General features: G+C 36.4%; 1 protein-coding gene across 1 annotated transcript; it reads right to left on the reverse strand.

Annotated features, from left to right (window-relative positions):
• Positions 1–22417: 22417 nt before the first annotated feature.
• On the reverse strand, positions 22418–25457 carry LOC111882039 (uncharacterized). Its single transcript, XM_023878409.3, has 13 exons — positions 25222–25457; positions 24892–25002; positions 24677–24775; positions 24381–24565; positions 24200–24272; positions 24052–24126; positions 23872–23982; positions 23725–23767; positions 23552–23624; positions 23355–23457; positions 23134–23235; positions 22819–23021; positions 22418–22729 (listed from the first exon to the last, which is right to left on the reverse strand). The coding sequence occupies exons 2-13, from the start codon at positions 24982–24984 to the stop codon at positions 22600–22602; spliced, it is 1290 nt and encodes a 429-aa protein (XP_023734177.1). The 5' UTR covers positions 24985–25002; positions 25222–25457; the 3' UTR covers positions 22418–22599.
• Positions 25458–25673: the final 216 nt, after the last annotated feature.

Here is a 25673-nt window from a genome sequence, read left to right on the forward strand (position 1 = left end):
TGATATACAATGTCTTAGATTAACATATTAAACTCATAAGAAGGTAAATGAAAGATAACAAAAAGAAAGAAAAAGTTGACTACAGTTTCTAGCTAGTCGAGATATGGAATACTTCATCAACAAGATACAAGGTTTATATGTATCCATCATCTGAGTTAAAATACAATTTCTAATGATACATGCACGCATAACTTGCCAAAGAATCAGAGCAATAACTATAAACGTAATTACATCAACATTCCACGAGAAACAAGAGAAATATGAAAAAAGGTCAAGGTTCAAGCACTTGAGCACATCAACATTTCAACAGAGATAAAAAAACAAAGTAATGCAAGCATAATCGAAGTTCATATTCAAACAAAACAAACGAAAATCAGAATTCAAACATTTGAGCACTGAAGTAAAAAGTGAAATTATTAAAAAAATAAAAAATGCAAAATATTTTTCTATAATCCTTGATTGCACTCCGGATGCAAGTCACCAAGAACAAATGACTTTGATTATAAGATGTTTCGATATTGTGAGTGTTCCAATAAAAGTAGAAGAATTTTTTCTAGAACTCTTAGTTGTAGAAGATACATCTGGTTTAGGACTTTTTAATTTTTTACAAGATGCTTTGAAATCTCTTGACTTGGATTTAAGTTGTATCCGTGGACAAGGGTATGAAAATGGAGCAAATATGAAAGGCAAACATCAAGGTGCCCAAAAAAGATTGCTTGATATAAATTCAAGAGCTTTTTATATGCCTTGTGGATGTCATAGTCTTAATTTAGTTTTGTGTGATATGACAAATTCTTGTCATAAAGCAAAAACTTTTTTTGGTACTTGTCAAACAATATATAATGTTTTTTCTAGTTCTACACAAAGATGGAGTGTTTTACTTAAAGATGTAGATGAATTAACACTTAAATCATTGTCTGCAACACGTTGGGAAAGTCGCATTGAAAGTGTTAAGGCAATAAAAACTCAACTTTTTCAAATTAAAAAAGCTTTAAAAGAATTAGCTAAAGTGAGTGATGATGGAAAAGTTTGTAGAGATGCTGAATCATTAATAAATGGTGAATTTTCTAGTTTTGAATTTATTTTAAGTTTGGTAATATGACATGATATTTTATTTAGAATTAATTTGGTAAGTAAAAAGTTACAAACCAAAGATATGATTCTTGATGTTGCGGTAAAAAATTTAGCAGGGTTAGTTAATTATTTTGAAAATTATAGGGAAATAAATAGCACTTAGTGTTGTAGTTAAACCGGAATTTCCTATTAAATGTATTGCTTATAGAAAAACACAATCTGATGAAATTCCAAATACTGAAAGAGAACAACAATCTTCTAAAGAAAAATTTAAAACGTATTATTTTATTGTTCTAGTGGATATGGCCCTTATACAATTGAAAAATAGATTTTAGCAAATGCAACATTTTGAATCCATTTTTGGATTTTTGTTTGATGGTTCAAAGTTAAAATCCTTACTTGATGATGAATTAAAAAAAATGTTGTATGAAACTTGAAACTAGTTTGACAGATGGTGAGAAACTTGATATTGATGGAGGAAATTTATTTATTGAATTACAAGTTTTGCAGGTAATGTTGTCGGATGAAGCATACAAATGTGAACTTCTTTGGTCGGGTGTCCAAATTATGGAGTTCGCAAAGAAAATGGACATGTTTCCCAATGTGTTGGTAGCATATAAGATTTTGCTGACAGTACCGGTTACAATAGCTACTGCGGAAAGGAGTTTTCAAAATTGAAGTTATTGAAATCATATTTTTGAAGTACCATGTGTCAAGAAAGATTAAACAGATTAGCAATATTGAGTATTGAAAGTCACTTTTTACAAAGTCTTGATTATCATAAAATTAGGGATGTTTTTGCTTTCAAAATATGCACGTAGGCATCGTTTTAGATGATTTTTTGTATGTTTTTGTTTGCATAACTTTGATTTAGTTTGATTATAAATATTTGTTTCAATTTTGCTATAACTTTTTTAATATATAAAGGCATTTTTTAAGTATATCGCCCCGAGCATTAAAAGTCAATGGACCGACCTTGTATAGAAGGAAAATATTTTTTTATCATACTTGATTGTACTAAGGATGCAAGTCACCAAGAACAAATGACTTTGATTATAAGATGTGTCGATGTTGTGAGTGTTCCAATAAAAATAGAAGAATTTTTTCTAGAATTCTTAGTTGTAGAAGATACACCTGGTTTAGGACTTTTTAATGTTTTACAAGATGCTTTGAAATCTCTTGACTTGGATTTAAGTTGTATCCGCGGACAAGGGTATGATAATGGAGCAAATATGAAAGGAAAACATCAAGGTGTTTAAAAAATATTGCTTGATATAAATTCAAGAGCTTTTTATATGCCTTGTGGATGTCATAGTCTTAATTTAGTTTTGTGTGATATGATAAATTCTTGTCATAAAGCAAAAACTTTTTTTGGTACTTGCCAAACAATATATAATGTTTTTTCTAGTTCTACACAAAGATGGAGTGTTTTACTTAAGTATGTAGATGAATTAACACTTAAATCATTGTCTATAACACGTTGGGAAAGTCGCATTGAAAGTGTTAAGGCAATAAAAACTCAACTTTTTCAAATTAAAAAAGTTTTAAAAGAATTAGCTAAAGTGAGTGATGATGGAAAAGTTTGTAGGGATGCTGAATCATTAATAAATGGTGAATTTTCTAGTTTTGAATTTATTTTAAGTTTAGTAATATGGCATGATATTTTATTTAGAATTAATTTGGCAAGTAAAAAGTTACAAACCAAAGATATGATTCTTGATGTTGCGGTAAAAAAATTTAGCAGGGTTAGTTAATTATTTTGAAAATTATAGGGAAAATGGGTTTGACTATGCTATTAATGAAGCTAAAGAAATAACACTTAGTGTTGTAGTTAAACCTGAATTTCCTATTAAACGTATTGCTTATAGAAAAACACAATTTGATGAAATTCCAAATACTGAAAGAGAACAACAATCTTCTAAAGAAAAAATTAAAACGGATTATTTTATTGTTCTAGTGGATATGGCCCTTACACAATTGAAAAGTAGATTTGAGCAAATGCAACATTTTGAATCCATTTTTAGATTTTTCTTTGATGGTTCAAAGTTAAAATCCGTACTTGACGATGAATTAAAAAAATGTTGTATGAAACTTGAAACTAGTTTGACAGATGGTAAGGAACTTGATATTGATGGAGGAAATTTATTTATTGAATTACAAGTTTTGCAGGTAATGTTGCTGGATGAAGCATACAAGTTGTATCCGCGGACAAGGGTATGATAATTGAGCAAATATGAAAGGCAAACATCAAGGTGTTAAAAAAAGATTGCTTGATATAAATTCAAGAGCTTTTTATATGCCTTGTGGATGTCATAGTCTTAACTTAGTTTTGTGTGATATGACAAATTCTTGTCATAAAGCAAAAACTTTTTTTGGTACTTGTCAAAAATAATATAATGTTTTTTCTAGTTCTACACAAAGATGGAGTGTTTTACTTAAGTATGTTGATGAATTAACACTTAAATCATTGTCTGCAACACGTTGGGAAAGTCGCATTGAAAGTGTTAAGGCAATAAAAACTCAACTTTTTAGTTAAAGTGAGTGATGATGGAAAAGTTTGTAGAGACGCTGAATCATTAATAAATGGTGAATTTTCTAGTTTCGAATTTATTTTAAGTTTAGTAATATGACATTAAAAGTCAATGGACCGGCCTTGTATAGAAGGAAAAATGGATTTTTTTAACGTCCTAAAACGTAACTATTAAAAAAAACAAATTTACAAAACACATTCATAAAAAGAAACCCAAAAAAAACTCTAAGCTAATTGTTCATTCTCTCATCAACTCAACAATGAAAGTCATATCTGTTTTAATCTTGTCTTCCATAAATAAATTCAAATCAAAATCAGGCAACATGAGGTCCTTATCAATCTTGATTGACTTGGCAAGGAAGTCTCTTACAATTAAAATTACTAGAGTCTGGAAATGTATTAATATCATACATCTTGAAATTAAAATCATCAAATGTTTCATAAATCTTGAGCCATTCCAACATGAAATTCATATATATATCCTTGACTAAATGATTAAAACCTCACGATCTAAGCTTATAGATTTGAGATGAAGTATAATTTCCTCTCCCTTAATTATAGCAAAACAACTTTTTCCCAATTGAAACTTTTGTTTTCTATAATTAACATTGCTAGCTTGCAATACTTATCATAATTATCATGCTCCCACTAACATGATGATTATTAGCATAACACTTATGCTCCCACTAGCTTTGACATGTACTCAGAAATCAGCTGACTTTCTTACCAAAGTTCAGATTTCTGATACTAGATTGTTTTGATAAGACTTTATCAAAATCATACACCTTCCCTTAGATAGCACACTTGTGTGTCTAAACAATTATGAAGAGGGATGTCGTAATCATAATGGTTAGACCTTTTTGCCACTTCTCACAAGTCCAGGTTAGTGTGCCGGTAAACCACACACGCTCCACTAACGACTTTGAGAATGCAAATATCACAATTGCAATCTAGCTAAAATCTACTTAGTGAAAGTGTTTCCTCACCATCATTTTCATGAATCGGAGAGAAACCTTATGACACTTAAATTTTTATGGTGTATGTGTTCTTATCCATGTGAATTGTCAAAACCATAGTCACAAGACAAGGATAATGACAAATCCAAACTCATATGGATTGAACTCAATCTTAACTTCTTGCCACCTGGCAGCTCAAGGGCCTGCCATTGCTTCCAAGTTGTTGTGCAACACATTGAGAACTCTAAGAACTCATATGCAAAGCCAACTTTAACTGGAATGGGCACAGAATATGTCAACACGATAGGTTATAAACCTCAAATCGTGTGCTAGTGAGGAACTTCAGGTTTTATTCTTGATTAGTTCTTGAGACTTTCAAGACCTTTAAGACTCCCACTGTCCTCTTGACATATAAGACTCCCTTGTCAAACATCCAAGAGATAGTGTGGATTCTAATCAAGACAAACACTTCACACAATTGGCCTTAGTTGGTCTTTGTTTTATCCAAAACATCACAACTTACCAATTTCAAATGTACAAGAGTAGGAAACTTTTACTCTTACATTTGACAAGTGTTTTAAACCTTCTTTGAGACATGTCACTCAAGTTACAATCTTGGAGTATGACTCTAAGACTTGTATTGGAACGAAGTATGACTCATCTTCTTGATTTAACCACTTCAACAATTCAAGTTCCTCTTCTTAGTCATAAGAATGCACTAAGATTTTCCTTAGAGAACTAATTTTGATATGGTTTCTTAATCATTAAGATGATCACAAAAATGATACTAAAGTACTCTCCCATCTTTTCTAATTTGAGAAACTTTTATCCTTCTGCCTAATTTGATTCTTCTTATTCGCTCTGCCATACATTGGAACCTTTTCCAATGTCTTAGAGTTACACTTAAGCTTGTAAGTATAATCATATTTACTGAGCTTTAGTAAACTATGACGAATAGTCTTATCGATCTTTTGTGGTGGACTTGACCAGTGCACAAGAATGTGTACTCAATCCTTTAGTCCTTTACTTGACTCACACATCCATGTGACCGAGTAATTAGTCTTAATTTTTCTAATACTTGAAAGTTCTCATTCATCATGCTATACAACTTGCATGATTCCAAGCTCCGGTCCAATTGAAACTTGGGTGATGAGAGTCTTTCCTTATTTGGTAAATTTAGACATTACCACAAATGAAAGAATCAATTTCATATTTCCACTCTTGCTATTAATGGAATCATATAAGCAACAATTTTTCCTCAAATGCCATTGTAAGGATATTTTAAAATAAATAAAATCAAAAACTTTCTTTTATTTTAAAACTTTGCGGAAAAACTAATCCTTACAATCCATATGAAAACTTGTTGTTATCTATTCCTAAGCAAAAATATCATAACTCCGAAGAAGTAGCTCAAGCATCCAATCTTCAAACTATGCGATAGAAATCCATCTACGCGATCAGATTCAACATATTCTTTCTTTAAGTTTCTTTACTTTTCTTTGATTTTTAAAACATCACCATGTGACCCAGTCACATCATGTACCAAGAATCTCATAATAGAAACTTAGCAGAGTTAGATAGTGGACTTTACCTAAAGTAGAGTCAAACTTATTGACTTTAACACCCTTAGGTAAATTGGCAGATTCGCAACCAATGCCCCTTCCTTTGGCAATATAAACATATGGACCCTTTGGTAATGGTACACGGGACTATCACAGACTTAGCTTTTCTCTTTACCATTTGGTCAACCTAGTTGACTATGGCCAATCCCTTTCCATTGGGAAGAGAATGCTTTTCTGGATTTCCTGTGTCACTATTGTCAATGTCCATCAAGTTTTAAGGAAGTTGATCTTAACAAATAGATAAGATCATTAAGGGTCTTGTCATAGTCTGTTTCATAGGTGTCCCAAAGGAACTCACTATGTGACTTAGAAAGTGATTGTACCACCAACTTTCTCAAGACTTTTGACACCCAACTCTCCCGGCTTGTCAATATGTGACTACATCTCCAAGACGTGACCACACCTAGACCTTGCCTTGCCAATTGGGCTTGAGTGACCTTAAACTTTTCAAGAACTTGTGGGTTGGGGAGAATAATTGGAGGAGGTGAATGAAGTATGATTTCCAAGGGACATCATCTTCATTTAGGAAAGCTTGTTTCAAGAGATTTGGGAAGATCATAAATGTCTAAACCAGACATCTTTTGGGAGATATTCAAGATAGTTGATCTTAAGTCCTTAATATGACACCCAATATGAAATATTAAGGCTAGGACCCAACAAACTATTTTATAATTTAGAAGAGGTATGCTGTAATCCAAGCTATAAAATATTTGAAGGTAGGTGAATGACGATTCACCAATTTCCACCAAGATAAACGAAATGTATTATTAGGTTTTAATTGGTTTTGAAACTCCTAGATCTTTGAGATTCATTGAACTGTTCAATGGCATGTTTCAATCTCGAGTGTGCCCTTCAGGTTTTGTGACTGGGATGCCGAGGATCACAAAACAAGGTGTGAAGTAATCATGCAAATTACTTGGTACCCTTAAGTGTTTACCCCTCAATCGATGTGCCGGTTAACCACACACGCTCCATCGATACTATGATAAACATTAAGTTACCCTTTGCCTACCTTGTTAAATACGAGTTAGTGTGCCGGTTAACCACACACGCTCCACTAACCGACTTAAACAAAGTGCAAAGTGTATTTTCATGGATTAGCACCTTATTCACATTTTCCTAAGTAACTAAGATTGGGTATTTATAAGAGTTTAGTTACTTAGTATTTATCATTAATACTTTTAATGAAGGGAGAATTCTAGTCCTGTCAAACCCGTTCGGCTAACGACCCTCCACCAGTCAAGCAAGCGGTGGGTGAGAGTGGACACCCATTAAGTTGTCATTTTATAGGCAACAACCTTATACCCACCTTATAGACCGGCTTCGTGAATGAGGCGTACTAGTGGTAAGACTGACTTTACTCTTATACATATATATATATATATATATATATATATATATATATATATATATATATATATATATATATATATATTAACTTATAATATTATAAAGTATAAGGGTTGGATTTTAACTCTTTAAAATTCTAAGGGCTAACTTGGAATTAAAGTATTCATAAGTGAAAACTTTTCAAATTCCAAAACTTGAGGGCAAGTTTTGAAACTATTCAAAACTAATTAATTCCATAACTTATGTGTTTAAAGTAGTTTTAATCCAAAAACTCTTCAAGTTCCATAACTTGAGGACAAGTTATGGAAGACTTTAAACTAATAAAAGAATTAACTTTTATTTATTATATAACTTATGGAATTAATTAAGGTTACACTCTTTTTTTATTATTATTATTTAATGAAGAGACTCTTGGTCCTCCATAACTTGAGGACAAGTTATGGAGTCATAAAACCATTTAATTAGAACTAGACTCTTCATTTTTGTAACCTTTGCCAACTTTTATGAGTTTTATGAAACTTAAATGTGACTTTTCATATAACTTGAGGACAAGTTACAAAAACACATTTTAGAATCAACTCTTAGATTAATTTGGATTGAAAACAACTATTTCACTCAACTTTTCTATTAATCTAAGCAACTCATAAGAACAAGATAATTCAAATCAAACTTTTTCATGTAATTAGTCTAAGCCTTAAACTAATACAAAACATGAATCTATTGACAATTATCTTTGGAATTGGATTAGCATGAACATTACCACATCAAAAACAAGTTTATAAGTCCAAAAACATCTTAGGGTAATGTTCCTAGTCCAATTCCAGCCAAAAAAGTTGAATTTATGTTGTCTGAGGTTCCAACTCGCCGAGTGCACGAACCAACTCGGCAAGTTGGATGCATTTTGCCTTGGACTCGGCGAGTCTGCTGGGCAGACAGCATCAAAACTCGTTTTTTCAGCTCCTTTTTGCAAGTATAACAAGAAAACAAGCCTAGTCTCTGATACCACTGTTGGGTTTTGAGCATTCTAACACTCCTAAGTGTACATGCAACCCTAAATACCTTGGATCTATGTTTTCTCTATTATACATGCAAATAAGAACTTTCCAAGGCATTATCCTAATCTAGCATACAAAACAATAAATATAACAAGATAAAATACATACCTCTTTGATGTAGAAAGTCTTCATGAAGCTTGAGTGCCTAGTGCCCCAAGTGTGACACCTCAAATGGTTCACACAACACCAAATACACTTGGAATAACTTGAGAGAATTCTACACTTCATGACAAATCGGCTAGCCCTCTCTAGAATGATCCTAGTCGCCGATTTTGTCAAGAATAAGATCTTTATATAGTGTTACAATTAGGGTAAACCCTAATTGTCATGACTTTCCATTTCCTTGGATCCATGGGTTCAAATACACCATGGAGCATCCATGGACCATCCTATGGGTTTTAGCCTAACTTGATTATCCATGGAGCATTAGCCCACTATACAAGTATGGATGATTTACACAATCAACCCATATATTTAATTAGTCTTCTTTTGATCACTTAATTAATCCTAGATTAATTCTTGATCAATACTAATTAAATAATCTTATTATTCTTATTATTAATATACTAGAACTTATAATATATTAATAACCATAAGTGTCTTATTTCTCTCATTATAGTGTATCCAAGTGCATGATGCCATGCAACCCAAATGGACCATGCCGGGTCGGGTCAAGTCTTACCAATTATAGTTATGGACTTAGACATTAATCCAACAGGTACATCTTGGTGGTTCCCGGGTGAATCGAAAAACGAGACTTATGAGCCTCATCCATCACTGTCTGCCGGAACCCTCCGGCATCGGAACCCAAACCCGACCGTAATGGGTCAACAATCTGTGGCTATCCTGAACAAACCGGATGCTTTTGCCCTTAATCCTCTCCAACTCCCAGTTGTCTCATACCCTCAATCTAAGCATCCCTGACCAAACCCACCAGCGGGGAATCCACCGCTATCCTCATACACCTGGCTGGGGTCGAGGACCCAGCTGACTTGCGGCTCAGAGCATCCGCAACCACGTTCGTTTTACGAGGATGGTAAAGGATCTCGCAATCATAGTCCTTGACCACATCCAGCCACCTGCGCTGCCTCATGTTCAGGTCCGGCTGATCCATGATGTGCCTCAAACTCTTATGATTCGTGTAAATAGTACATCGTACCCCGTACAGATAATGCCTCCAAATCTTGAGGGCGAAAACCACCGCTCCCAACTCAAGATCGTGTGTGGGGTATCTCGTCTCATGCGACCTCAACTGCCTCGATTCATAGGCTATCACTCATCCCCTCTGCATGAGGACTGCCCCCAAACCTGTGATGGACGCATCACAGAGTACCACAAAATCCTCAACTCCCTCGGGGAGTGTCAATACCGGCGCCTCGCATAAACATCGTCGCAGGATCTCAAATGCCCTCTGCTGCTCAGGGCCCCACCGGAAATCCACCCCCTTCCTCGTTAGACGAGTAAGAGGTACGACAATCTTGGAGAAATCACAAATGAATCTCCGATAATACCCTGCTAAACCCAAGAAACTCCTGATGCCTAAGGGAGATTTCGAAATCTCCCACTGTATAACCGCCTCTACCTTGGCCGGATTGACCAAAATCCCCTCCTAGTTAATGAGATGTCCGAGGAACTGGACCTCTCGTAACCAAAACTCGCATTTCGAGAACTTGGCATACAACCTTTCTCGTCTCAGAACCTCCAACAGCTCCCTGAGATGATCCTCATGCTACTCTCGGGCCTTAGAATACACCAAGATATCATCTATAAACACAATGATCGAGCGATCGAGCATCGGTCTGCATACTCGGTTCATCAGATCCATGAACACTGTTGGCGCATTGTTGAGACCAAACGGCATCACCACGAACTCGTAATGACCATAACGAGTCTGAAACGTGGTCTTCTCCATGTCTTCGTCCCTCACCTTGACCTGGTGATATCCTGATCTCAAATCAATCTTGGAAAACCAAGATGCACCCTGTAGCTGATCGAAAAGATCGTCTATCCTCGGGAACGGATAACGTTTCTTCACCGTTAACTTGTTCAGCTCCATATAGTCAATGCACATCCTGTGCGAACCGTCCTTTTTCCTGACGAAAAGGATCGGTGCTGCCCAGGGTGAACTACTCGGACGAATAATCTGCTTACCCAGCAGATCCTGCAACTGAGATGATAGCTCCGGCATCTCAGGTGGTGCTAGACGATACGACGCCTTGGCGATAGGGGCCGCACCTGACACTAGATCAATCCTGAACTCAACCTGCCTCTCCGGAGGCACTCCGGGTAACTCCTCCGGAAACATATCAGCAAACTCCCTAACCACCGGGACCTCAGAAACTAAGAGCTGCTCTCTAACCCGCGTATCTACCACATACGCCAAACAACCGACACACCCATGCTGAATATACTGTCGAGCCCTGGCTGCCGTACAAAACCCTGATCCCAACTTGGTGCCCTCACCATATACTACAAGCTCTCCCCCACTTGGGGTTCGAACCACCACCCGCTGTCTCTCACATTCGATCATAGCACCAAAACAGCTAAGCCAATCCATCCCTACAATCACGCATACATCCCCCATAGGGATAGGGATCAAATCTATCGGGAAGGACACCCCGAAAATCTCCATCTCGCATCCCCGATAGACCGAAGAAGCAGAAACCCTGTGCTCGTTGGCGATCGAAACTCGCAACGGGCACTCAAGGTCATCCATTGGCACACTAAACCCTCCACTGAAAGTCTGGGATACGAACGACAGACTCGCCCTCGAGTCAAATAAAACCAAAGCATGCAAGGAATTCACTAAAAATGTACCTAATCACAAGTACAATCAATAAGCATAACACAATTACGATAACTGAGACAGAGAACAGAAACATACCAGCAACCACATATGGTGCTGCCTTGGCCTCCTTGGCCGTGAGTTGGAAGGCGCAACCTTGAGCCTTCAGAGGCTCCACCTTAACTGGCCTCCCATCTCCAATCCTCACAGTAGCTGGCGAGGAATCCTACGCCGGCTTGGCGGAGAGATGCGGACAGTTGGTCTTTACATGACCAACCTGATGATAGTGGTAACAAATCCTCATATCTGCGGGAGGGGCGGACTGACGACACTCCCTGGCATAGTGCCCCTCCTTGCCACATTTGTGGCACCCACCTCCTGCTCTACAAACTCCCAAATGAACCCTGCCACACTTTCCACAAGTGCGGCTCTGCTGACCCCCAGACCGTGTATCAGCGGTCTTAAACCGCTTAGGCACCGGCTGAGACTATGTCGGTGCCTGACACTGCTCCTTCTAATGCAGATCTATCTCCAACTCACGCCGCCTCTCGGCTTCCTGAAGATCCAGGAGGGTATCACAACGCTGTGTATCCACAAACTGCCATATATCCGTCTTGAGCATACTCAGATAACAAGTCATATGATACTGCTCTGATGCAAACTCCGGGCAAAACATATCCCTCTCAGTGAACATCCGGGTAATCTCCATCACGGACTCCCCATCCTGCTTCAATGTCAAAAACTCCTAAGCAGGCCGCTTCCGTTCCACGCGCGGGACGTAGCGGGTGCGAGACATATCCCAGAACTGCTTCCAAGTAATAGCAGCCCGCTGATCATCAGAATATAAACCTGTCGTCAATCTCCACCAGTCCTTTTCCCCGAGCCTAAGCAGGTTCAGAGCACACCTGACCTTCTGGTTAGCAGGACATGAGCACGTGAAGAAACAGCCCTCTACGTCAGACAACCACCGCATAGCCCTGATCACATCCTGTGTACCATCAAATGTCAGGGGCTTCGTATTATCGAAGTCCTGGTACTGGAAAGCCCTGATGGCTCCTCCTCCAACCCCTGCCGCAGTTATAGCCGAAGTGGCTACAGCGGCAGTTGTCTCTACTAGAGCTGCATATCGCTCATCAAACTACTCCACCATCGCGGTCTTAATCGACCCAAACATCTCTGGCAGCTGGGCTCGGAACGCAGCAACAATCTCGTCGTGCATGATCTCCCGTATCCTGGCATCCAACTCCTCGGTCCCTATATGTACCACGGGCTCAGGTGCTACCGGCACTTCCAGCCCTCCGTCTCCCGACCCTGATCCTGATCCTGATCCGGACCCATCAGCAACACGTCTCGTCACCACCATACTGAATATATACACAAGTCTCTAGATAAATAACATAATGTCGGGAGACGAAAACCCACAAACCCTAGGGGTTGTGATTTCCTTGCTACGTGTATGGGTCCTGTGCTTTCAGTAGTACGGGCCCATACTACCTTCCACACCTACCCATATTTGTCTCAAGTATCACCACAACGCCCTAACAATATCATCAACATAGAAAATGCGCTCAACCCTCACTTCTAAGGGAATACCAACTATATCGCATCTAGTCTCACCGCTTATCACGACTCACACATCCATGAAACTTCCGTCATCCCCCTGCAGCGCTAGTGCATGCTAGCTGCACATAACGTTGGACCCAATAGACTTTCGAATATCCAATCCTACCCAAATGCCGAATCAACATTCTCAGGCTATAAGGTATTTATTATGCACAACCGTGATGCATACACTAAACGTCTACAGTTACGATGTCAATTCCACGTACAAGAAACCCTAGGCTAATAGGCATCATGTAATCAGGCAAATCTATCATGCGATTCTTGAAGATCCCTGGCCTAGCACTAGCATGCTGTTCTAACATATCAAAATATCAAATAACTGCATGGTATTTTGGGGTCTACTTACAGGCTCCGGCTGATCGTACCCTCTGCATCCTCCATCCTTTATTTTGAAAACCGTTTTAAAAACTTACTTTCCGAAAATCTCCTTGATTTGAGACTGGATTCACACGAGTGTTCATCCAATTCACTCAAACCAAGGCTCTGATACCAACTTGTAGCATCCATAAATTTTATGCCAAATTTAAACTTTTCAATCATAAATAAGAAAACCGAATAGCATTGTTTACAAAATGTTTTCAAATCATTATCCATCAGAGTTTCCCAAAACCATAACATAAGGATGAAGAGCAGTACGGTCACGCCTTCTCCTTGCCATGATCTCTTGAAGTACCTAAAACAATAAAGTGAAAACTGTAAGCCCAAGGTCTTAGTGAGCTACCCCCAAAATACCAATACCACACTGACAATACCATATCAGTAATAATTAAACCATCAACATGTATACTGGGCCATCGGCCTGACTGGACCGCCCTACAGGGCCTACAGTCTATCTGGATCTATCCCGAGCCTTTGGCATGACTGGTCTGCCACGTGGGCCTACAGTCTCCCCGGACCGCTCATAGGGTGTGTTGGCCTTCAGCACAAAGCAGGACCGCCTCAACCCAACCAACAAGCAAATAACTATATGTGCATAGCTATCATATACTGGCATATACAAACATCAAACATATCTATCAATGGTCATCAATCATAGGATTCTCTCGTAACTAGAGTACCGACCTAGCAGGTCACTAACATACCAATCCCTACGGATCATAAGAGCATAGCATACTGTCTACCCTGATTCCGATCTAACAGATCATAACCACATATAGCATACCATAACAATAACAGCTAAAGGGTCGGCCTTAATGTCGTAGACCCTATCGATACAGTAAGGATAACCCACCTCGCAATGTCGACTCGGAAGGTAAACTCCAACCCTCGGATCACTCGACACAGGCTCCACCACCTATGATCATAGTACAATGTACTCATAAGTCCTTAACCTTATAAGGTACTCCATTACCCACTAGTCAACCCCTGGTCAAAGTCAAAGTCCTCAGTCAAGGTCAACAGTCCATGTTGACCCCAACTCACCGAGTCATCGGGGTGACTCGTCGAGTTCCTTATATTCTTGTTCAAACGTTAAGTCCACCCGTCGAGTTCCCTCCTTGCAACTCGACGGATACACACGCATACATATCCTATAGAAAACTCATCCGACTCGCCGAGTTGTTCTTCAACTCGTCGAGTCTTATGGCAATCTTCATCGGACTCGCCGAGTTGTTCATCCAACTCGTCGAGTTCACGGCCATCTTCAAGTGACTCGCCGAGTCAACCTTGTGACTCACCGAATCCCTTCGGTACTTTTTCCATACAGACCTATTTTGAGCCATGCAGCGGCTCCAAATCACAGATCCAAGCTTCTAGGGCATGCTTTTCACGAAAAGTTGCAAAATTTACATGCATGCATGGCTTTAAAGGCTCTAAATGCCAAATCTAAGCTCTTAATGGGGCTTCATGCACAAGAGTGACCTCAATCATGACCAAAACTGTAACTTTATGCTTCTAGAATCCAAAGAGGGTCCAGATCTGAAGTCACAACTTCAGATCTAGCCCATAGCTCATCATACCAACTTGAAAATCCATAAAAAGCCCTAGAAACTCAACAAAAGGAAAAAAGGAAGTAAGGATAGCACTTTGATACCTCCAAAGGATGCTAGTTGAGGTAAATCTTGCTTCCCACGCCTTTCTTGCTTCAACTCCTTAGCACTCCTAGCTTTCTTCCTCCAAGATTCTCTTTCCAAGCTTCAAACACCACACAAAGGCACACACACACACGTATAAGGACTCTCAGGACTCTCTAGAACTGTAAAGAGGCCCAAGGGAGGCTAAGGTCCCTTTAAATAGAGGTGCAAACCCCAGGATTTAGGGTTTCATCTGCCAGCTCCTACTCGCCGAGTCCCAATATGGACTCGTCGAGTAGGTCACTTAACATGCGATCCCATCCCACTGCTACTCGATGAGTAAGTCAACCAACTCGTCGAGTAGAGCTTAACCCAATAAATTTTATTTAAGCAATACCTGAGAATCGAGGCGTAACAAGTATATTTATTTTCCAATTCCAATACCAATGTGGAAAAAGCAAATCAATCCACCAAGGTATTATGTTATAATCGGCCAAGGTGAAAAGAACTAAATCAATCCACCAAGGTATCATAATATAACTGGCCAAGGTGAACAGAACCAAATCCATCCACCAAGATATCATAACAAGACATATATTTCGCGAAGGGGTGGGGGGGGGGGGGTACCACCCCAGTATATTCCTCTAGGCCTCTTATGAGGTGTCATGGTCCAGACAATTTTTCATTATGCCTTTTTTCTTTATTTTTAGATTTCACATTCCACATTATCATTACTCATAACATCACAAGACACATTTTGTATATTAAAGCATTAGTATTTCATTATCATAAAATCATTTTGTCGTGTATCCCAAAGTAGGAAAATTCCACACGTACACACCTCGATCACAAGAAGGTTAGCTAATCATCTTATAGTTACTTTCCTTAAAGCAACACTCTCAAGCACCACCTATACAATGTGAACATAACTCATTTAAATGACCAAAATACCCTTCATAGGTTACATTACTAAATTTTATCGCTTCAAACAATTCCTCATGTAAAAATATGAATGTAGGCAAAAACCATGGGTAAATCTAAGTCTGTATGCAAAAGTTAAAAGGAAAACAACATTTCCCAAACAACATGTTCCACACGAGTCATGTGGATGTCCCTTGGGAGGCCACATGGGGTCGTGTGGAAGGGTCTGTACGCCCAAAAAGCCCAAAATTCAACTTTTGTGTCCCAAACTTGTTTAAATTGATTAAGACCCTTAAGCTTATCAACTTGCACCATTTTTATGGCTTCCTAAACATATTTAGATGATTTTTTATCAGGTCAAAACATTTAACTTGATTCATTGAGTCCTTGCTTTACAAGATAAGCTCATAATGCTCAAAATTACACAATTAGGAGGATTAAGAGCATAAGTTTCTCACTCTTGCATTCCAACATTCTGACTTATTACAAAGTTATTCAAAACATCATTTGATGTTGTCAAGTATTTAACATTACACAAATCTCATGTTAAGTACATAAATTAACTATGGAATCCTAAATTCCATTCCATGTTCCTACATTGTCGTTGGGCCATAACAATCACTATAGCTAGAGCTTTACTAGCACTCATTCATGTTTATGTTCCAATATCATCTATGGAGTGTCAATTCATATTCATGAATGCCATTCACTTATAATATGTAAATCATCATGTAGTTATCTACAGATTTCCTAAAATGCCCTTATGGCCAAATATTCCATAAATTCAACTAAAGATCATTCAGGTCTTCATATTTTTGTATTTAAATCATATTATTAATATCAACTCATGTTTATCATATACCAATCAAATGCTCACATACAAATGATTCCATTGTTGTCATCACAATTTCCCCAAAAATCAATACAAATCCATGTTTATAGTTGATTTTACCATCATGGATAAATTTGAGCATTCCAATTGGATTTGTTTCTATTAAATATAATCTACGTCGTATAATCCAATCCCATTTCATCATCCATTGAAATATCCCCAATTTAGATTTCTAGGATTCATGTGGGTTTTCACCAAAATCATCAAATCCGTCAATGGACTGATTGGATTGAGATTAGAATCAAACATAATCAACATAACTTATTAGAACAAAAAATCCTAGTCCTCAAATGAGATGAAAATCGTATATAACTCTAAATCCATAAATGAAACTCAAGTTCTATACTAAGGGGGGGGGGGGGGGGGGGGGGGGGGAGGGGGTGGAGAAAAGTATACCTTGAACCACTTGATTTCTTCATAACTTGCACCTAATGAACCAAGAAGGATTTAGATCGAATCCTATGGTTTTTCTTAGGCTTGAATTACCATTTCATAGCCTCCTTTCTCCTCCCATCGATCTCATTTGGCTAAAACGAAGAGGGCGTACTCTTATTTTTGGATTTTTCATCTTTTGTCAAATTTATCATTACTTCATTTATTTTCACATTTGTATAAAAGGTTGATGTGACAACTCCTACTCCATCCATTATATAACTTTGGTAGTCCCCTCCATTAATTGAGTCAACCTTTTGGTCAACTCACTTTGTCAACTTGACACTTTTAGCCCTTCAACTTTTAAAATGTTATTATTTTCACTTCTAACTTTCTAAATTTCATATCAACTTATGATATGATTATTCCGTAATGATTTATTTATATAAATCACCCTTTATTTATTTACTTTATTAATTTAATAATCTAGGATGTTACAAAAAGTTCTACGTAATCTTGATTTTCAACACATAAAAGGTATAGCTCCTAAATGTTCATTGAGAGGTTCACGAGAAAGAATAGTTCAAGATTAAGGTTTTACAGAAACAATGGTTGTTTTGGCTACAACTTGTATGTTGTGCATATTTGTTGGATTAATCCATATTCATATTTTTATTTAATCCATATCAGATATGTAAGAATCAGAGTTCAGGTAAGATTAACACATGTTCCGAACTTTTTGTTGGGAAATAGATATCAAGTGTAATCAGATGCGGATCGGAATTACAGATAATTCAGTTATCCTTTTTAGGTTTTTGAAAATTTTAAATTTAACATCAGCCAAATAAATACTTGTATTATATTTGTTATAAAATATAAAATAAAAACAAGGATAAAATACAAAAACCGAAACCTAAAAGTTGAAAACATAATTATTTTTAGTTTGCCAAATGGTCTTCTTCATGAATCGAGTTTATCAAATTCGAAATTTATTGGATGGTGTCTTGGTTCACAATGTCACTATCATCTACTTCGATCGACAAAGGGCTTGTAGTATAGTGATATCGGGTGTTGGTTGGATGTACCCCTTGGGCATAGATCGCGAGTTCAAGTCTCGCTTGAAATAAAAATAATAGTATAGGAATAAGGTAGGGATTAAGTGTGTGCGTGTGTATGTGATTTTTTTTCGTTCAAAAAAGATTTACTTTGGTCACTAAAAATGATATCCAAGTGAAACTTCTACTTCATGGATGTGCACCTCGATGGGTGGTAAAAGTGACCCTTCAAGCAAAGCATAAATGTAGCATTTCAAGGTCATCCAAATAATTCTTCAAGCAAAAGCATGCTCCTTATCGTTTCGGCAATAAGTTGTAACCTTCATCCGAATATTACTCTGTCACTAAGAGAAATGTTGAATCTAAAGCTACCGTAAAAGATTGGATAGTTAGTGAATCTCTGGCCATGATGGCTAGTACATAATTGGATTCATTTTCTTTTCACTAAACCAAAATAGCAAGACTTTTAAATTTAATTTTATACTCATTTGTTGTCTAAAGTTTGATGCCTTACGATTTTCCAGTTCATTACTTGGGATGACCATTGTTGTCTACTAGCTTCCTCCCACAAAGTTTCAAATAGGTGGATAGATTTATCTCGATCATGTCTAGGTAATTCCATGTTGTCATCCTCCTCATGTAATCGTTTATTAATTTACATTGTTTAGCATATTTGTTTGCTTAATGGTAAAATAACTTTTGAAAAGTTTATTGAAAATAAATATTTGATTTTCGACAAATTTTGGTTTGATTTTAGATATAGTTGTCTAAAATTTATGAAATTAAGGTTTCTACATCAACTACATCTATAGTATGGTTTATGACAGCGAAACAAGTAAAAGTCAAATGTAACTTCCGAAATTTTAAAAAAATAATAATAAATAAGTAGTTTCATTTTTGATAACCATGTAATGATGTAAAAACATACATGTTATTAGATGACAAATCACATTGAAATAATATTTCGTAGGTTAAGAAAATTTTGATCGAGAACCAAGAGACTTGCATGTAATAAACAAATAATAATAATAATAATAATAATAATAATAATAATAATAATAATAATAATAACTAGCCGTTGAACGGCTATAAACATTTGGTCAAAGTGGGTTGCGATCTTATTCGTCGTTTGCATTCGTTATTCCGAACACAAGCCATCACGAAAACGGACGACCACGAAACAACGGGGTGGTGTACACGGCCGTTGTTCATGGTCAACTCAACCACGACCGGCCTCGTTGCTTGTATACAAGAAGGCCTTATTTTGGATAAAGATTAACATCATATTTTTGTTTTATAAAATATTGTTGTTATAAAAAAAGAAAAAAGATACACCACAGAAATGCAAGTAGGCGAAACATTTTGTTTAGAGAATACAAACAAAACCAAAACCAAAACCAATAATAATAATAATAATAATAATAATAATAATAATAATAAACATACTGTTAGAGAGATAAAGCTTTTCAAAATGGTACATCTGGAAATTACGTCAGACAGAGCAACACCCCCTTCAGAGCCAACCCTAGTGAAAGAACATACAAAATCCTCAGAAGGTTCATTTACGCATTTCATAGAACACTTCATATGCATGTAAGATAGAAAATTGTTTGAAAGAATTGAACACATATTTGAACACCCCCCCCCCCCCACCCCACCCCACTCAGAAGCAATCATGTTTGAAAGTCGTTCTTGCACCTGTAATTTCATGAAAAGTAAAGGTTTAGCAGTAGCAATCAGACCATCATTTGGGACTCTTTTGATGAGAAATTAGGAATTACCGACTCGAGCATCGATTCAGTAGAGAAGCAGGAGACGTTAACTGGTGGAGAGACAATCATGTTTGCAAGTCGTTGTTACACCTGTAATTTCACGAAAAGTAAAGGTTTAGCAATAGCAATCAGACCATCATTCGGGACTCTTTTGATGAGAAATTAGGAATTACCGGCTCGAGCATCGATTCAGTAGAGAAGCAGGAGACGTTAACTAGTGGAGAGATGGAAATCGGAGTAGAACACAAAAGACTTGTATAGTTCAAAATCGACCCCGATTGTGTCTACTAAGGCTTCAGACCAGGTAGGTGGTGTCGTCGTTGGTGCGGCGGCCATAGCGGTGGTGAATCGAATTCCTTCAACCTTTCCTGATACACTCATATACATTCATCGACTCCTGGTTTGTTCGATGTATTGAGACGGTGGATATATCTACCTAATGTAGATAGAAACAGAAAGAGCGGTGACCATGGTAGTAGCCACAGAGGCAGAGGCAGATTCGGTGGTGAGTGATCGCTTGTAGGGCGATGGTGGAGAGACCCTTTTCAGGTTTATCAGAGACGAAGAATCTAGAGGCGTTGTAATGAAAGAGAAGAAAAAGATAGCTGAAGCGGTGACCATGGTTGGCTGACTAACCCAGGTAAAACCTCATGAACAACCTCGAGTCAGGTGTTGTAGCTAAGGTAGGATAGTTTTAATATATATACTAGGTGTGAAACTCGTGTATTACACCTGTTGATTTAAAAAAGATTAAACATTCAAGTGTAAACAAAAAATATTTTTTAATGTACAATTTTAAAATAAGAAAGAAACATATTTATTACAATTTAATATCATATATATATATGATATTTAATATTTTACATATATAAGTATATAACTTTAGTTTTAAAAATTGAAACAAACCAAAAATTGACAAATGGATAATATTTATTTCAAAAATACCATAAAGTGACAAGTGTCAAAACTCATGAGAGATTGACATGTGGCAAAAAAACATTCATTTATTAAGAAGGATATATAATATGTTTGCTTCTTTTAAGAACTTCTAACAAAAATTGCATAATTTTTGGTGTTCCTCACAATTGTCATTGGGGATTGGAAAAACTAGTTTTTTTCTAGCAAATCATGAAAAGCTTTTAAACATAATGCTATTTCACCAGCTTTAAAAAAACACTAATTTGCTTGTCTTTTGTTACTCAAACCATAACATGGCTATATTATTAATATGTTAAACACATAGGGTATTAAAAATGTAATCTAAAATAGGTTTTACTGTTTTACACATAGTTTAAGTCAGTCAAATGATGGTTTTATTTTGAAATGTTATGAATTGAAATTGAAAACTTTGTGTGTGTACGGCACGGGGCGTTTTGGAGCATTTGAGAGCTTCTAGCTTCTAGTGTTTGACAAAACGCTCCGTTTAAAACAAAACGCCTCGTTTGGCACTACAAATTCAAATGCTACTTCATGTAGCGTTTAACAAAACGCTACAAGCTAGTTTTGCCGAACACGCCCTTTTTATCCAATTTAAAAAGGATAATAACGGCAAGTAAAGTTTTATGTAAATTCCAGTATGTGGATAACAACAACCAGCTTATTTAAATGAAATGATTTGTTTTATTATTAGCCAAGTTTGCAACGGCTAGGTAGGAATTGAAATTTCCATGGGAAGAGGTCCAAACATCATATGTCAAAGAATCGGCATAATTATAGTTTTCAAATCCTAAATCATTTTGTTGCTTAAGTCCAAAGTTTGTATAATGGTGTACAATTTACTGGATGACAAATAACACGGTTGAAGCTTTGTTTGGATAATTTAAGTAAGTTGTTAGTCGACAAATTGACATTTCCCTCGTTGTAGATAAACAAACAATCATCTGATCCAAATATCCAATACTAGATTAGGGATTGAAAGTACTTTGTTTCACCACTTTGCAAGTCTTCATTATACGATTTCTCAATATCGTATTTCCAGAAAGGTTATACAACTTGCCATGAGCTTTTTCTTCTCTGTTATTACTGACTAAATCAGACGCTGAAAATTGTGAGGTTGCCATTAATGTAGAATAAGAGATTGCTACAAAGTGAAGGAGTATAGTGTTTTTTGCTTTACGTAACCATATAAATCAAGAGCTATTTATCCCAAGTCTTAAAAAGGTGCAAAAGTAGATGATTAAATTAGACTACGCTTCTGGATTCCTAAATACTGCGTTTACTACTTTCTAATCTTTCTTTTGGTTTTTATTTTTCTGGTGCAAATTTTTTTGACTGTGCGCACTACACTAAAACAAATAACATTTAAATTGATTTCAAAATACAAAAGGTAAAATTGTTCATTCACATTTTTTATCAGTTCTAAATTCACTGGATTTGAAACAAATTGAAAGCACAGGTATGAAAATCAGTAACAAAAAGTCTTTCAGGGGACCAATCCATGATTTTCCTATAAGCACATGGACCAAAAATGTAATTTGCTCTAATTCAAATTAGAGCCCACACAACCATACAACAAAGGGAAGGACAATGAAAGTTACATTATAAATTTTTTTTTTTTTTTAAAAAAATAATAATAAGTGGTTAAGATAGTGAAGAAGCAAGTTTTTGGGTTTTGAGGCCAAATAAGTTTTCAAATAATTTAGGGGCCATTGGAGGTATGTTGACGGGCTGAGGGGCCATGAAATTCACAATCTTCTCATGGATATGATACCTGCAAAATTCATTTCAGAATCCAATTAATTAATTAATTAATTAATTAAGGACTTGTTTATCCCTAGGGGCAAATATGTCATTACGCACCTGATTTTACGGCTTTTAGAAGCACGTCGATCAACAATTTTACGTTTCTTGGTTTGTAGTCTTTTGAGGGCATAAAATGCAGCCTCTGAGGATTCGGGATCAACAGTTTCAAAAAATTCTCTTAGTAATTGTTGATAGAATTCAGAGTCATCAAGTAGTTCAGGATCACCATCACCATCATCATCGACACTTGAGTTGGGAACCTGCCAATAACACAAGCGTCAAAATTAAATAAAAGTGGAGAATCATAAATAAATAAATAAATAAAAAAAGTTGTTTTCTATGCAGAATGAATGATGCATTTTACAGACTTACATTATTATTTCCAAAAACTGGGACAACAGATCTCCTTTGCTGCATCCCTTTGATCATTCTACTTGGGTCCCGCATGTAAAACGCAACTTGTTCACTGATATTCTGCAAGACTCAAATAATAAACACATTTATTAAATGATGTCTGGATAAAAGATGTTTACTAAAAAAAAGATATTTGAATGAGGGTGGACAAGGGCAAACTTGTAATTTGTAAATGAAACCTGATTGAATGCTTGAAATTTGTTTTTGATGCCAGCAGCACCACTTGTCACCTGTGTCTTCCTCTGCCATTTATCCACTGACATGTCTCTAAATGAACCAATTCTGCATCATTCATATCAATATAATTACTCAACTCTTCACACAAAAACACATAATTCAATTGGGAAAGATAGATATGTAAAATGGAAGTAAGTACCTAGACTGCATTTTAGAAATCTTGAACCATTCTTCATCTCCTTTTCTGGAAGCTTCTACACTTTTAGAATTTTCTGCAATTAACCCAAACATTCCATCAATATGATGTGCATACTATTATTTCTTGCATTTAGCCCAAACATTTAATTGTTAGTGTGAGATCATGCAATATACCTTCAGTTGCTTCCATAATTAACGGATTCTTCTCAACAAGTGCCTATTAACAGAAGTTATCATTAATAAACATTTACTACAACAAAACAATTCATGCAAGATAAACAACCCACTAAAGAAAATGAATAAGTTCTCAAGGTTACCTACCTCCTGCAATTTAAGAATAGAATCTAGGGTTTTCTTAGTTGAATCAATTAGGTCTGAATATGCTTCTTTAACTCCTTCATCAGAATTGCAGAAAGCAGATCTGATTGGCTCCTGTAGAAAAATTTTCATATTTAAAGTTTCATGTTAAAAGAGTATAAAATTTTGTAATCTGAAGTAGACCTGTGGGAGTCGATTCGAATTTGAGAATGATTTCTGCAGTAAAAATCTGAACTCAAGAGTTTTGTCCCAGAGAGCCTTCAAAAAGATCAATGATATTATTAGATTAATCCACAAGATTCAACAGGAAAATTATAAAAGACTCACATACCCTTTGATTTTTTACTGCTTCACTTTTCTGTAGATCCTCATTTGGGTCTCTTCGTATGTTTCTGAAAAGGTCTCTGCAAATGTTCACAAGAAAAAAAAAACATCATGTAAGAGTGAATGATTTGGGTTATTATATACATCAATCAATCAGAAGAAGAAAAAAGTCAAAAACATGGCCTTACTGTTCCTGGTGGCGAAGATCATTTAACTCCTTCTCGAGTTCTTCCTGATCAGAATGATTGTTGTCTTCTATTTTCATGTCTACATCATCATCATCATCCTCTGCATCACTCTCATTTTCATCATCATCATCCTCTCCCATAGTATCACTGTCCTCATTTCCAGAAACATCTTCCTCGTTCTCCAACTATGCCAACAAAAAGTTTTACATCCATAAACAAATTTGCAATGAAATAAATAATATACAGACTACAGTCACAAAGATAAAGATGCAATAAAAGCTCTGTTTAGTGTTTACATTCATAATTTCCATTTCTGAGTCATACTCTTCTTCATCATCGCTGCCTTCATCTCCATTAGTATCATTATCCTCAATGCCATGTTTCTCATCATCCACCTTTTGAGATATAGCGGAAAATATACAATGAGCAACAAAATTTAACTCCCTGTTTCTCTATATATACACTCTAATAGAGCTCATTTTGAGAGGAGAAAACATAAGGAATTACTTACATTCTGAAGTTGATATGTGATGTTATCATCATCATCATCTGAACTAATATCCCTTTTCTGAACTTTCTTCATTTTCTTTGAGGATTTCCCCATTCCTTGAACAAAATCAATCTACAAAAAACAAATGAAGCTTTATATTTAAAGTGTAGCAAACCTTAAGTATGTTTCTTACTACTCAAATAACTATTCCATACGATCTTATTCCTTTATAAGTAAAACAATAAACTCATGCCTACTAACAAGTGAGAATAAAAAAGCACATTTATCAAAGACTCGAGACAAAAGCGTTCATGCGTACAGCATACACCTGAGAGAAGTAGGCTAAGTTACCTAAAGAGCACAAAAACTCAGTATGTGATGAAAATCGGTATTATAACTTTATAAAGTTTTTAGATTTTCATGGAGTGGCGGAGGAACTCGCTGAAGTGGGTGGAGGTAAGGTTCGCCCAAGTCTGGTGGCCGGAGGTTGGAAATGGAGAGCGTATGCGATGTTTGGGTGTCGAAGGTTATTAGGGCACAAGGGGCAAGGACGTCAAAACGAATCATTCACATTTCCACAGTTCAACTTAACCGGGAAAAAAAAATGGAAAATGGAAATGAAATCGATTGGAGTGAAAAAAAGGGTAAAAGAAATCTTAATTTTATATATTTCTTTCCAATTTGAAAACATAAAATATACTTGGCTTATATGTTTTTTGGGATAATGTCTTAAGGGTAATATATATTTTGATTTGTTCATACTTAGTCACTGTATACGTTTAGTCATTATGACCGGCTATTCC

The sequence above is a fragment of the Lactuca sativa genome, chromosome 4, assembly GCF_002870075.4.
Source record: "Lactuca sativa cultivar Salinas chromosome 4, Lsat_Salinas_v11, whole genome shotgun sequence".
Taxonomy (NCBI): domain Eukaryota; kingdom Viridiplantae; phylum Streptophyta; class Magnoliopsida; order Asterales; family Asteraceae; genus Lactuca; species Lactuca sativa.

Excerpts from the sequence above, each read along its gene's own strand:
- LOC111882039 (XM_023878409.3), bottom strand. The coding sequence starts at position 24,984 with ATGGGGAAATCCTCAAAGAAAATGAAGAAAGTTCAGAAAAGGGATATT. Across the intron at positions 24,566-24,676 it reads CAGAAATGGAAATTATGAAT|TTGGAGAACGAGGAAGATGT; the intron begins GTAAACACTAAA and ends TTGTTGGCATAG. Across the intron at positions 23,022-23,133 it reads CAGTTTTTGGAAATAATAAT|GTTCCCAACTCAAGTGTCGA; the intron begins GTAAGTCTGTAA and ends TGTTATTGGCAG.